The sequence below is a fragment of the Portunus trituberculatus genome, chromosome 11, assembly GCF_017591435.1.
Source record: "Portunus trituberculatus isolate SZX2019 chromosome 11, ASM1759143v1, whole genome shotgun sequence".
NCBI lineage: Eukaryota > Metazoa > Arthropoda > Malacostraca > Decapoda > Portunidae > Portunus > Portunus trituberculatus.
The window spans coordinates 2,836,205-2,851,050 of record NC_059265.1 but is presented as its reverse complement, the minus strand read 5'-3'; the positions used below and the strand labels follow the sequence as shown (position 1 = coordinate 2,851,050).

Here is a 14,846-nt window from a genome sequence, read left to right as displayed (position 1 = left end):
CACACCCAAAATCTTTCTAAGGAATTATTGTCTGTTTTATAATACTCCTTCACAACCCACTCTTTTCTCTCACATTTTTTCTTCTTCTCTTTTATTATTAGCTCCACTTCAATTGGATTGTGGTCTGACATGTCAAAATGTCCTTCTCCTCATCTATATGCATGCTCTTGAATTTCCTATAGACTTGATTTGTTGCCAGTACATAATCAATAACACTCCTTTGTTCATTTCTGCTCCATGTGAACTCTCCTCCTGTGCATTTGCAATCATCATTTAACATTATCAATTCCAAAATGATTTCTCCATTTGTATTCACCTTCTGCTCCCCTTTGAAGCCCACATGTCCATTAAAGTCACCCATGACTAAGAGCGGGTGAGAGTTTCCATTTATTATCCTTTCCATTTGTAGCTTAATATTATTATTTCTGGGTGGATCGTTAACACTCAGGTAAACCACTACTAGTCTCATCTCCCATCCTCTCATTTTCCCTTTTGTGTGCAATATATCCGGACATTTTGTTGGTATCTTCTCTAGCTGTACTCCTGTATCCTTCCTATATAGCACCATTAGTCCTCCTCCCTTTCTATCTTGCTCCTCTCTCATATTATCTACTATCACACAGTTATCACTGAAGTTTATATCTCTTAGCTTCTTCTGGGTCTCTGTTAAGCAAACTATACTATCATCACTCACTAACTCTTCTACTTCTTTTGCTTTAGTTTGTGTTAGCCCTTGTATATTTATTACACTCATTTTGACACTCTTTTCGCTGATTTCTTTGTCCCGTACACCTGTATTTCAGTCCCCACCAGTGCCTTCTCCTACTCTCACAATTTTTCCCCTCTGTATTTTCCACTGGCCTCCTTGTCTTCTTTTGTCTTGCAACTTTTCCTTTAGCATTGCGTCTTGTTCTCTCTCTTTCTTAGTTTTGTCAGGGGCAATCCTGATTTGACTTATGTCTTCCTCATGACAGTCTCTCAGCTGTCTGCCCCTCTTCACCACCTCCCATTTATCATATACATCACGCAGACATACATACTATTAGGGGCCTCTCACTCCCTCTCACTTTCATTCCCATTCTGTACATCTTCTCCACCTGTGCTCCTTCCACCCATAACTTCTCATGAAATACATGCTCACAGACTTCTCTGTCCTCCTTTTCTCTCTCCCAGTGCATCCCAGCCTCTCCCAGTCCATCCCAGTGTGTGTGTGTAAATAATAATAATAATAATATGGTTTATTAGTAATTGCAGTACATAGATACTGAAAATGCACACATGGGGATTGAGGGAGACTTAAGATGAGAACCTTAAGTTAGCTGTTTATGGGTGGCACCATGGAGGGGATAGCACTGTGATGATAACGGTCAGTTCTTGGGGCCTTGAGTGGCGTGACCACGTTTGTGTGTGGTGTGGCATGGATTGGCTGGGGCGCGTCAGGGGGAGATGTTGTAGCCGTGAGTGGCACAGCAGGCCTCTACCCATCTTGACGAGGGCCGCTTGGTGTGTATTTACCTAGTTGTATTTTATCTAGTTGTAGTTTTACAGGGCCTGGGCTTTATGCTCGTGTGGCCCCGTCTCCATATCTACACTTATCCAATCTTACTTTAAAAGTATGCACACTCGTTGCAGACACTACTTCTTCATCTAAACTGTTCCACGTCTCAATACATCTCTGCGGGAAACTATATTTTTTAATATCTCTCAGACATCTTCCTTTTCTCAGCTTTTTACTATGCGATCTTGTGCTTCGGATGTCATATTCTTCTCTCAGGATCAGTTTCTCATTATCCACTTTGTCCATTCTGTTGATCAATTTATAAACTTGTATCAGGTCTCCTCTCTCCCTTCTTTGTTCCAGGGTTGGTAGATCCATAGCCTTTAGTCTCTCCTCATATGTCATCCCTTCAAATTCTGGAACCATTCTTGTAGCTATTCTTTGTAGCCTCTCCAATTTCCTTATGTGTTTCTTTTTATGAGGAGTCCACACTACTCCTGCATATTCCAATCTGGGTCTTATTATAGTACTTATCAATTTCTTCATCATTTCTTTGTCCATGTAGTGAAATGCTACTCAAATATTCCTTAGCAAATTATATGTTTCTCTAAAAATTCTATCAATATGGCTTACTTGTTGATTGTTTTCTTCCATCGTCACTCCTAAGTCCTTTTCCTTTTGACTTTCTCCAGTTCTACTCCATCTCCCATCTTATAGATTCCCACGGGTCGTCTTTCACTCTTTCCCATTTCCATGACATGACTTTTGTTCACATTGAATTCCATTTCCACTTCTTACTCCATTCCCAGATCTTATTTAGGTCTTCTTGCAGTATTTCAGTGTGTGTGTGTGTGTGTGTGTCATACAAAGTCAGTTTTTATCCAATATTTCTACATTGTGTTGTTTAAATAGAGATAGTTTTGTGTATTTCTTTGCTACAACAACATTCATTAAAGTCTCTCTCTCTCTCTCTCTCTCTCTCTCTCTCTCTCTCTCTCTCTCTCTCTCTCTCTCTCTCTCTCTCAGATGTTAATCAAGTTTGATTTATTTGAGATTGTGTAAAATTATTTTAAGAAAGTTTGTCATGTTTTGAGGTCATTTAAGACAGTTTGGTAGGTTTTGAGGGCATTTTAAGACAGTTTGGTAGGTTTTGAGGGCATTTTAAGACAGTTTGGGATGTTTTGAGGGCATTTTAAGACAGTTTGAGGGCATTTTAAGACAGTTTTGAGTTAATTTTAAGACAGTTTGGTAGGTTTTGAGTTAATTTTAAGACAGTTTGGGATGTTTTGAGGGCATTTTAAGAGAGTTTGTCATGTTTTGAGTTAGTTTTAAGACAGTTTGGTAGGTTTTGAGGCCATTTTAAGACAGTTTGACAGTTTGGGATGTTTTGAGGGCTTTTAAGACAGTTTGACATGTTTTGAGGCATTTTGAGATAGTTTGGTATTTTTTGAGGGCATTATAAGACAATTTTGGGCATGATAAGACAACTTTATTGACATTAGGAAGGATGCATGGAGGTCACAAGATTATTGGTGTTCTGTTTGTTAATCTCCAGGCCACATACTCTCCCTGTCTCCACCACCACCTGACCACCACTCTCTCTGCGTCTTCCATGCTGCTCGCTGACAGCATTCCATCGTCTGCAAAGAATAAGTGAGTCACATTTAAAGTGTCATCTTTGAAGCACAAATTTACACTTTCTAATGTCTTTATTATTATTTTGAAAGTTATTAACCCCTTCAGTACTGGGACCTATTTTTACCTTGAGGTTTGTGTACCATTAGACCATTTTGATGACATTAGGAAGGGTGTATGGAGGGCAGAGGATAAATGGCCACAGTCTTCACTATTTTAACCCCTTCAGTACTGGGACATATTTTTACCTTGAGGTTTGTATACCATTAGACCATTTTGATGACATTAGGAAGGGTGTATGGAGGGCAGAAGATTAATGGCCACAGTCTTCACTATTTTAACCCCTTCAGTACTGGGATGTATTTTTACCTTGAGATTTGTGTACCATTAGACCATTTTATTGACATTAGGAAGGGTGTATGGAGGTCAGAGGATAAATGGCCACAGTCTTCACTATTTTAACCCCTTCAGTACTGGGATGTATTTTTACCTTGAGATTTGTGTACCATTAGACCATTTTATTGACATTAGGAAGGGTGTATGGAGGGCAGAGGATAAATGGCCACAGTCTTCACTATTTTAACCCCTTCAGTACTGGGATGTATTTTTACCTTGAGATTTGTGTACCATTAGACCATTTTATTGACATTAGGAAGGTTGTATGGAGGGCAGAGGATAAATGGCCACAGTCTTCACTATTTTAACCCCTTCAGTACTGGGACACATTTTTACCTTGAGATTTGTGTACCATTAGACCATTTTGATGACATTAGGAAGGGTGTATGGAGGGCAGAGGATAAATGGCCACAGTCTTCACTATTTTAACCCCTTCAGTACTGGGACGTATTTTTACCTTGAGGTTTGTGTACCATTAGACCATTTTATTGACATTAGGAAGGGTGTATGGAGGGCAGAGGATAAATGGCCACAGTCTTCACTATTTTAACCCCTTCAGTACTGGGACACATTTTTACCTTGAGGTATGTGTGTACCATTAGACCATTTTGATGACATTAGGAAGGGTGTATGGAGGTCAGAGGATAAATGGCCACAGTCTTCACTATTTTAACCCCTTCAGTACTGGGACACATTTTTACCTTGAGGTTTGTGTACCATTAGACCATTTTGATGACATTAGGAAGGGTGTATGGAGGTCAGAAGATTAATGGCCACAGTCTTCACTATTTTAACCCCTTCAGTACTGGGACGTATTTTTACCTTGAGATTTGTGTACCATTAGACCATTTTAGACCATTTTATTGACATTAAGAAGAGTCTATGGAGATCACAAGATTAATGGCCACAGTCTTCATAATTTTTAACCCCTTCAGTACTGGGAGGCATTTTTACTGTGAGTTTTGGGCGTGATTAGACGATTTTATTGACATTAGGAAGAGTCTATGGAGGTCAGAGGATTAATGGCCTGAGTTTTCACTATTTGAATCCCCACATAATAAGTTTGTGAAGCTGTATAGAATCACCAAAATAGAAAACAGAATGACTATGTATGAAAGCACGTCCTGGTAGTGAAGGGGTTAATTTGCCAAGTGTTATGGAGGCTGTATGTACATCCCCCTGCTGTCTGTCTGTCTGTCTGTCTGTCTGATGCCACTTGTTAAATTTTGTGTTTGAAGTCTTAGTCTAGTTTTGTCTCCAGGGTAAACTTTTGTTATTAGGTCTAGTACTTTTCATTTATTTGATATTCCATAAGAATTTTGATCCTATAATCCTTCTTATACTGTCTAAAACTTTGCAAACATCTATTGATATGACAATTAAAGATTTTTTTACTTTGAAATGATTTTTGTACACAATATCTGAGTATGAACAGGCCATTTTCTAGCCTACCTCCCAGGAAGCTGGAGCGCATTCCCTATTATTGCACGTTATAATGGGTTCGGGATACGGTAATTCTGATTTGTGGTAAGGTTTTCAGGAACGCACATGTACCGTGTAACGAGGACTTACCGTACATGTAAAGTAGTTAAAGTACATTAATATACAGTTTAATGACGCAGTGTTGTCTGTGTGGACACTCTGTGTGGATGTTGGTGCTGTGAAGGAATGAAAGCTGTTTATGTGACATAGAGGAAATATATTATTATAAAAAGACTGACTTTGCTTCAATCCTGCAAATGTACCATACAAGAAGTTAAGAGATTTTTGAGCCACATTTCACTGAGTGTGCAGAGATTTATCTATTTGTGTGAGGAATGTGTTCCCGAGAGCATCATGTCATGTCAAGATGGCACAAAGGTAAGCTGATTACTGACCTAAGCTGTCTGAGATGTCACTGCGAACCAAAGCATTTTATCAGAGACAGGTCTATTCGTGGGGAACCTCAGTTTCAGTAAAACACTCAATTTTATCCCAAAACACACTCAAAACACCATGTAACTCCTCAAAATGCCCCAAAACACACCCAGAGCTCAATACAAACACACCACACACACTCAATACATCCAAACCACTTAAAACACTCAATTTTATCCCAAAACATTTCAAAATGCCCCAAAACAAACTCTGAGCTCAATACAAACACACCCACACACACTCAATACGCCCAAACCACTTGAAACACTCAATTTTATTCCCAAACACACTCAAAACACGATGTAACACCTCAAAATGCCCCAAAACATACTCTGAGCATAAAGGTAAGCTGATTACTGAGCTAAGCTGTCTGGGGTGTCACTGAAGCAAAGCATTTTCTCAACAAGGTAAGCTGATTACTGAGCTAAGCTGTCTGGGGTGTCACTGAAGCAAAGCATTTTCTCAACAAGGTAAGCTGATTACTGAGCTAAGCTGTCACAATTGTATCGTCATTGGGCATTATCATTTTATACTTCTCCATGCATTCTAATATCATTCTTCCATTTCCATCTGGCTTTTGTGTTCCTTTGAATCCCACGTGGCCATTCAAGTCCCAGATTGTAAGCAGTGGATGTTGTGCATTAGTCTCTATGATCTTCTCAATTTCCAGTTTGATAGTACCATTCCTTAGTTTATCATCTACACTAAAGTACACTACAGTTATGTTAACCTCCCATCCCTAACCCCTTCAGTACTGGGACACATTTTACCTTCAGATTTGTGTGCCATTAGACCATTTTATTGACATTAGGAAGGGTGTATGGAGGCAGAAGATTAATGGCCACAGTCTTCACTATTTTAACCCCTTCAGTACTGGGACACATTTTTACCTTGAGATTTGTGTACCATTAGACCATTTTATTGACATTAGGAAGGGTGTATGGAGGGCAGAAGATTAATGGCCACAGTCTTCACTATTTTAACCCCTTCAGTACTGGGACACATTTTTACCTTGAGATTTGTGTGCCATTAGACCATTTTATTGACATTAGGAAGGGTGTATGGAGGGCAGAAGATTAATGGCCACAGTCTTCACTATTTTAACCCCTTCAGTACTGGGACACATTTTACCTTGAGATTTGTGTACCATTGACATTAGGAAGGGTGTGGAGGGCAGAAGATTAATGGCCATTAGACCATTTTATTGACATTAGGAAGGGGGTGTATGGAGGGCAGAAGATTAATGGCCACAGTCTTCACTATTTTAACCCCTTCAGTACTGGGACACATTTTTACCTTGAGATTTGTGTGCCATTAGACCATTTTATTGACATTAGGAAGGGTGTATGGAGGCAGAAGATTAATGGCCACAGTCTTCACTATTTTAACCCCTTCAGTACTGGGACACATTTTTACCTTGAGATTTGTGTGCCATTAGACCATTTTATTGACATTAGGAAGGGTGTATGGAGGCAGAAGATTAATGGCCACAGTCTTCACTATTTTAACCCCTTCAGTACTGGGACACATTTTACCTTGAGATTTGTGTACCATTAGACCATTTTATTGACATTAGGAAGGGTGTATGGAGGGCAGAAGATTAATGGCCACAGTCTTCACTATTTTAACCCCTTCAGTACTGGGACACATTTTTACCTTGAGATTTGTGTACCATTAGACCATTTTATTGACATTAGGAAGGGTGTATGGAGGCAGAAGATTAATGGCCACAGTCTTCACTATTTTAACCCCTTCAGTACTGGGACACATTTTTACCTTGAGATTTGTGTGCCATTAGACCATTTTATTGACATTAGGAAGGGTGTATGGAAGGCAGAAGATTAATGGCCACAGTCTTCACTATTTTAACCCCTTCAGTACTGGGACACATTTTTACCTTGAGATTTGTGTACCATTAGACCATTTTATTGACATTAGGAAGGGTGTATGGAGGCAGAAGATTAATGGCCACAGTCTTCACTATTTTAACCCCTTCAGTACTGGGACACATTTTTACCTTGAGATTTGTGTACCATTAGACCATTTTATTGACATTAGGAAGGGTGTATGGAGGCAGAAGATTAATGGCCACAGTCTTCACTATTTTAACCCCTTCAGTACTGGGACACATTTTTACCTTGAGATTTGTGTGCCATTAGACCATTTTATTGACATTAGGAAGGGTGTATGGAGGCAGAAGATTAATGGCCACAGTCTTCACTATTTTAACCCCTTCAGTACTGGGACACATTTTTACCTTGAGATTTGTGTACCATTAGACCATTTTATTGACATTAGGAAGGGTGTATGGAGGCAGAAGATTAATGGCCACAGTCTTCACTATTTTAACCCCTTCAGTACTGGGACACATTTTACCTTGAGATTTGTGTACCATTAGACCATTTTATTGACATTAGGAAGGGTGTATGGAGGCAGAAGATTAATGGCCACAGTCTTCACTATTTTAACCCCTTCAGTACTGGGACACATTTTTACCTTGAGATTTGTGTACCATTAGACCATTTTATTGACATTAGGAAGGGTGTATGGAGGCAGAAGATTAATGGCCACAGTCTTCACTATTTTAACCCCTTCAGTACTGGGACACATTTTTACCTTGAGATTTGTGTACCATTAGACCATTTTATTGACATTAGGAAGGGTGTATGGAGGCAGAAGATTAATGGCCACAGTCTTCACTATTTTAACCCCTTCAGTACTGGGACACATTTTTACCTTGAGATTTGTGTGCCATTAGACCATTTTATTGACATTAGGAAGGGTGTATGGAAGGCAGAAGATTAATGGCCACAGTCTTCACTATTTTAACCCCTTCAGTACTGGGACACATTTTACCTTGAGATTTGTGTACCATTAGACCATTTTATTGACATTAGGAAGGGTGTATGGAGGCAGAAGATTAATGGCCACAGTCTTCACTATTTTAACCCCTTCAGTACTGGGACACATTTTTACCGTGAGATTTGTGCACCATTAAACCATTTTATTGACATTAAGAAGGGTGTATGGAGGGCAGAAGATTAATGGCCACAGTCTTCACTATTTTAACCCCTTCAGTACTGGGACACATTTTTACCTTGAGATTTGTGTGCCATTAGACCATTTTATTGACATTAGGAAGGGTGTATGGAGGACAGAAGATTAATGCCAGTCTTCACTATTTTAACATCTTCATTACTGGGACACATTTTTACCTTCAGAGTGACTAACTTTACCGATTAGAGAGAGAGAGAGAGAGAGAGAGAGAGAGAGAGAGAGAGAGCTTAGTGACATATCCAGCCCTAACATTGTCAAGCCACACCATAAGACACCGCCAAGCTCCTCTGAAGTGACGGGTTGTGTGTCTAACCTTCATCAATAGAGTATAGTTGAAGTTGTTATTGTTTTTAAGGTTCCAGTGAGAGATTAACAACATTTCTAAATTATTAACAGCAGGAACACTCTACCTAGTCACCTCTGTGGCCTTCATGGAGAGAGAGAGAGAGAGAGAGAGAGAGAGAGAGAGAGAGAGAGAGAGAGAGAGAGTAGGGGATAATTTTACATAAAACAGCCCCCCCCACACACACATTAACCCTCATAGTAATAATAATAACACTGCTGCTCCTGCTACTACTACTACTCTCTCTTTTGTCCCTGCTATGCATTTGAGGCGCGCAGCAGCAGCAGAAAACAGTGAGAATTGAAGGAAATGTTGGGGCGGGCTGTGGGTGTGGGTGAGGTGGGCGGCGGGCGGTGTTAACTGGGGTACATATACACAACCATCGCCTTATTTACCACAGTAATGGCTATTTATCTAGTGTGGTGGTTGATTCTGGCTTTGCTTCACTCTCTGGGTCTGGAAACACAGGGGGAGTGGAAGCAGACATTGCTGGACTGTCCATGGGGAAGGCAGGGGTGAGGCGCCCCCCGTGGGTTCAATATTGACGTAGATAATTCATTTAAAAAATCGCCACAAGAAAAACGGCTCCCAGACTAGTATACACTACACTTTTAGGCGCGATAAATAGTGTAACTAATAATCAAAATATAATATTCCTACCGGGTGGTTTTTATTGAAAGCGGTGGAAAGGAAGGTGTTTGTGTCCAATTAACGGGTGACAAACACACCACAATGTCGAGATGGAAAGCTCACCCAAACTACGTTATATTACATTTTCTGAATAACACAAATTTTCGCTTTCCAGCCGAATAAAGAAAACACAGATTCTTTGTCATATAAAGATTTTTGTTTTCTATTTTGTTACCATTCAAAATTTTGAAATTGAAAATACGAATAGGTAGACTAAACTTTATGGAATATTGTTACTTGAATCATGTTTTTCATATCTTTTAAGTGTTATATCAAGCACCAAAACAATCCTAGGCGTGGTAATAAAAAAAAACGTTATATTCCTTGCAGTGACTTTAACGTTATTTTTTCGGTAAACCAAAACACAGCTGGACTCGATTCTATTGTAGTTTAGAAATTAGTTTACTTTACTAATAACAAATCAGATATCAGAAAAGTGCCAACTTCACTAAATAAGTAGAAATATTTCAATCCTTATGGCGAAATATGTTTTTTATCAAGATTTTTTAGTGACCCCAACACCCCCATTTCGGTATTGGGAATATAATACTCATGTTATTTTCATTTTTCTTTACCATTTCATATTTTAATTATTTTATTTCAATGTTATTTTGAATTTTATAAGAAGTTTGAGTGATAGAGGAAGTGTATACAATGATGTCGACATTTTGCGTAGAAGAAGAAGAAGAAGATCCGCCATTGTTAGCTCTGTTTTGAGACTTACAGTTTTTGAACATTTGTGGAGCAGGTGAGTTATTCCCAAGTGTGTGCGTGTACATGCTTATTATCTAAAGTATGTAGAGTTAGTGAGACGTGCCAATTAAGGTGAAAAAAGTCTGGTAAAGTGAAAATAAGTGCGTCTTTATAAGCAAACTTTTGGGTTTTGTTGCCTCATATTTGCGGTGGTCATTCCTGCCCTCCTACGCATTGTCACGCCCCCATATTGCCTCCATAGATAGCTTATGCACCCATACACCTCCCATGCGCGGGATAGTTTGATAGTTGAAGCGGTTACTGAGATATGGTGGTGTTCTTGTGTTAGGCAGTGTCCGCCATCCTGCCTTCCACATCGGCCCTCTCTGTGTTAACTATTTTCAGTTTTTCTTATTTACTACGCCTTGTCACGCCCTCATATTGCCTCCGTAGATAGTTTGTGGATCCATACACCTCCCATATGCGTGATAGTTTGATAGTTGAAGTGGTTAGTGAGATATGGTGGTGTTATAGTGTGGTAGGCAGTGTCCTTCACCCTTTCCTACGCCTTGTCACGCCTCATTTATACTATTACTACCACCACCACCACTACCACTACTACAACTACCACTATTCCAGAGGTGCACCATGGCTTGCCACAATGTCACAATGGGTTCTTGGAGAGCCGCTGCTGTTGACTTGCTGCATGTCTCCTCTCTGCGGCAAAACTCCACAAATACTCCACTCACCAAGTTCCAGAGGGAGAGGTGAGTGTGTGTGGGTGTGGGAAAGGTGTCCTCAGGTGTGCTGTGAGTGTGGTGTGTGTGTAAGTGTGTTTTTTGTACGTTTTTGTAATGTCAACTATAGCTACCTATGTATAGTGTTTTTTTTTTTTTTTTTGGTGTTGGTTGGCTAGGGTAAACTTATTGTGGGCGTTTTCCAGGTGTGATTTAAGGGTTGTTTGTGGAGTGTGTGTGTGTGTGATGCAATATTTTTAGGTAATTTTTGGTGCGTTTTGGTTAGGTAATGTTTGTCTTGTTTCCTCCACAGGTTACCTCCAGGCTTTTCCTTCAGTAGACTATTTCCTCCATGTTTCCTCCACCTTCCCTCTAATTTTGAGTCTCCTATCTCACTTCTATCATAGTCAAAATAGTACTTTTCTAAATCTCACTTCAAAACCTGACAATTTTTCTCATTTTTCCCTCCACCACCTCCTTTTCTTTCCTCCATATCTCCCTCCACACACCAAGCTGTGTACTGTGCTGGTGTGTGCAGGTGTGGAAAGGTTTCCGCAGGTGTGGTGTGTGTGTGTGTACGTGTGGTGTGTGTGTAAATGTTTTTAGTGTAAGCTACTATATATTTTTTGGGTGTGTGTTTTTTGCATTTTCCAGTGTTTGCAAAGGGTTGTTTGTGGTTTGTTGGTGTGTGCAGGTGTGGGAATGGTGTGTGCTGGTGTGCTGTGTGTTTGGTGAGTGTCGGGTGTGTGAAAGCGTGTTTTTCCTTACAATTTTGTCTCATAAACCTCAATTTTTAACTTGTTTTGGCCGGAAAATATTTGTCTTTTTAAAATCCTCCTATTACCACCACCACCACCACCACCACTGTCCAACCACACCCACAACCACCACAAACAACCAACATTACCACATCAGATGCTCACAAAACCACACCATTTCACTACCACCACTAGTACTATTATAACCACCACCACCTCCTCCCAACAGGATCACCAGCCACCACCGGCCGTACTAAAGGAAGTGGCTCTATGTAGGGATGGAACATAGCAACTACACCAGCTGGGACACACCTAGCCAACTGTGAGTATTGAAGGCTGTTTTAGGGTGTTTGAAGACTTTGAGGGTGTTTAAGGCTACTTTAGGGTGTTTTAAGGCTGTCTTAGGGTATTTTTAGGCTGTTTTAGATTGTTTAAGGCTATTTTAGGGTGTTTGAAGAATTTTAGGATGTTTAAGGCAGTTTTAAGCTATTTTAAGGGTGTTTAAGACTGTTTTAGTGTTTTTAGGGTTATTTTAAGGCTATTTAAGGGTGTTTAAGACTGTTTTTAACTATTTTAGGCTATGTTAGGGTGTTTTAAGGGTGTTTCAAGATATTTACAGTACATGCACACACCATCGCTCCATCAGTGCTTCATCTTCTCGCTTTGTGTGTTTTTTATGATTCAGTGACAAAGTGACTAACTGTTTTCAGGGACACTGGGTACGGTGGCTTGGGGAGGGACCGTGTGGCCTGAGGGGAGGGGTGGTGGCCGGTGGGCAGTGTGTTACTGACCAGTGTGGTGTAATGGTGTTGTCATTGTCACCCTTGAGGAATTCTGAGGGTGAGCTGGCTCTATTAGATGAATTACAGGATTCTGAGGACAATGAGAGTCAATCAGAAGGACTCATTAGTGACTCACATGAGGAATATTTGCCAGAAAAGGACAGTGAGGCCAGGAGCTCCCAGGAAGAAAGTGATGGAAGTGGTGAGGATGACAATTAAGGAGATGGAAAGCATGTATGTTGATTTAGAAGGGTGTATGGTTTTAAATGTGGACATGGAAGCAGCAAGGATAAGAATTAAGGGAGATGGAAAGTATATATGTTGATTTAGAAGAGTGTACAGTTTTAAATGTGGACATGGAAGTGTGGAGGATGACAATTAATGGAGATGGAAAGCATGTATGTTGATTTAGAAGAGTGTACAGTTTTAAATGTGGACACAAGTGTGGAGGATGAGAATTAAGAGAGATGAAAGTATATATGTTGATTTAGAAGAGTGTACAGTTTTAAATGTGGACATGGAAGTGTCGAGGATGAGGATTAAGAGAGATGAAAGTATCTATGTTGATTTAGAAGAGTGTAAGGTTTAAAATGTTGACATGGAAGTGTGGAGGATGACAATTAGGAGAGATAGAAAGCATTTATGTTGATTTAGAAGAGTGTACAGTTTTTAAATGTCAACACAAAAGCAGTGAGGATAAGAATTAAGGAGATGGAAAACATAGATGTTGACAGTACCTTGGCATGTGACTGGCCATGTGTGCTGAAGGGCAGGAGATCCGCACTTCAAGCAGGAATGCTGGAAAGAATGAAAAAAGAAAAGAAAAGAAAAATTAGGTTGCTTATCAACAATAATGAGATGATGAGTGAATGTATCCAAGATTATTTATAGAAGCCAGTAAATATTGGTACAGAATGAATAACCAACATACTTGAAATGCAAGTTGCAAAATTGATCTCTGCATGTGTCACCAGATCAGTGGTGGGGCAGGTGGGCCATGTTTCTGGCAGGATTGCTGAAAAAAAAGGTGGTTAATCAACAGTAATGAGATACTAATGCATGATAAGTAGACATATCCAAGATCAAATACAGTAAAGCCAGTATATATTGGTACAAAATAATCAACATACTTGAAATGCAAGTTGCAGAATTCATCTCGATACAGGCGACCCGGATTTTGTCGAGCAGCTGGAAGTGGTGGCACTTCTTGTACGATGTCGTGCTGCTGCTCTTCAAAGTCAGGGTGGCCTGCATCAATAGGAATAGGAATATTCCTGTCTTTACATATATTGTGCAACATAGCACAAACATGCACCATCTTGCACACCTTCAATGGTGGGCTGACCCGGACCTCACTGTGCAAGACATGAAATCGGTGTTTCAGCTGCCCAGTGCCTCTTTGGACAACACTGCGTGTCTGCTTGTGAACCCTGAAAGAAAACATCAATGATAATAACAGCCATCATATACCATTAACCTGTCAATATGATGGGGACAATCAAAATTCTATCCAGGTGTTGTTGTATTAAATTATTTTCATGATTTATTTTTCTTGCTCTACAAACCAATATGTATTAGTAGGAACTGTGGCACTGTCCAAATGAAGTGGTCCCTCCAGTTTTCCTCGTTTCCCAGCTCCACCCTCACAGCTCTCACTCAGCCGACATGACATCTATTGAAAATATGATAACCAAAACATTGAAGTAATGCAGTTCACAACCTGCACAGTGGGACATCTTGCCTCAAACTGAATTCAAATTCATACCGCAAGTCTCAAGGCCACCGTGATTGGTTGAATAAATTATGATTTTTTTTCATTGGCTGCCAGTTCACTTTCAAACGGAAGTAACCAATCAGCGGAAACAATAGCTCAAACAAAACGAGTCACTAATGTTGGCCCGCACGCTAGCCGCTGCCCTGGGTCGAGCAGCTCTCGCGTCAGTCTGTCTCTGTTCTATTGACTCGGGAGTGAGATCGCCAAAATACGATTAAATTTTTGAAATTCGGTATCACCATTATAAATAGGTTGCGCCTTATAAATATGGGATTAAAAATACTCGTAATGAGGAGCTCTATCTCATGAGGTGGGTAAAAAACATTTAGTGGAATGTGGTGAAACACTGGAATAATACTGTTTTTGTATGTTTTGTAATGTCAACTATAGCTACCTATGTATAGTATTTATTGTTTTTTGGTGTGGGTTGGCTAGGGTAGACTTATTGTGGGTGTTTTCCAGGTGTGATTTAAGGGTTGTTTGTGGAGTGCAGGTGTGTGTGTGTGTGTGTATGTATTTACCTAGTTGTAGTTTTACAGGGCCTGGGCTTTATGCTCGTGTGGTCC

The 14,846-nt window shown here is 40.0% G+C and overlaps 1 protein-coding gene and 1 long non-coding RNA gene across 4 annotated transcripts; one reads left to right on the top strand and one right to left on the bottom strand.

Moving 5' to 3' along the window:
• Window positions 1-2,965: 2,965 nt before the first annotated feature.
• On the bottom strand, window positions 2,966-13,923 carry LOC123502288. 3 transcript variants are annotated; one of them, XR_006673875.1, is made up of 3 exons: window positions 13,438-13,523; window positions 13,244-13,304; window positions 2,966-3,138 (listed from the first exon to the last, which is right to left on the bottom strand). XR_006673875.1 is itself a non-coding variant. In XM_045251516.1 (3 exons), exons 1-3 carry the CDS (start codon window positions 13,815-13,817, stop codon window positions 2,997-2,999), a joined length of 384 nt encoding a protein of 127 aa, XP_045107451.1. In that variant the 5' UTR covers window positions 13,818-13,923; the 3' UTR covers window positions 2,966-2,996. The 3 variants fall into 3 exon arrangements, 1 of the variants encoding a protein (XP_045107451.1); XM_045251516.1 differs by lacking the exon at window positions 13,438-13,523 and adding an exon at window positions 13,637-13,923; XR_006673874.1 differs by lacking the exons at window positions 13,244-13,304; window positions 13,438-13,523 and adding an exon at window positions 9,242-9,500.
• On the top strand, window positions 10,207-12,017 carry LOC123502304. Its single transcript, XR_006673907.1, has 3 exons — window positions 10,207-10,284; window positions 10,869-10,996; window positions 11,954-12,017. It is a non-coding gene; the product is annotated as an uncharacterized LOC123502304 (long non-coding RNA).
• Window positions 13,924-14,846: the final 923 nt, after the last annotated feature.

Excerpts from the sequence above, each read along its gene's own strand:
- LOC123502288 (XM_045251516.1), bottom strand. The coding sequence starts at position 13,817 with ATGTTTGTGCTATGTTGCACAATATATGTAAAGACAGGAATATTCCTA. Across the intron at positions 13,305-13,636 it reads TTCTGCAACTTGCATTTCAA|CATTCCTGCTTGAAGTGCGG; the intron begins GTATGTTGATTA and ends CATTCTTTCCAG. Across the intron at positions 3,139-13,243 it reads ATGGCCAGTCACATGCCAAG|ACGATGGAATGCTGTCAGCG; the intron begins GTACTGTCAACA and ends TATTCTTTGCAG.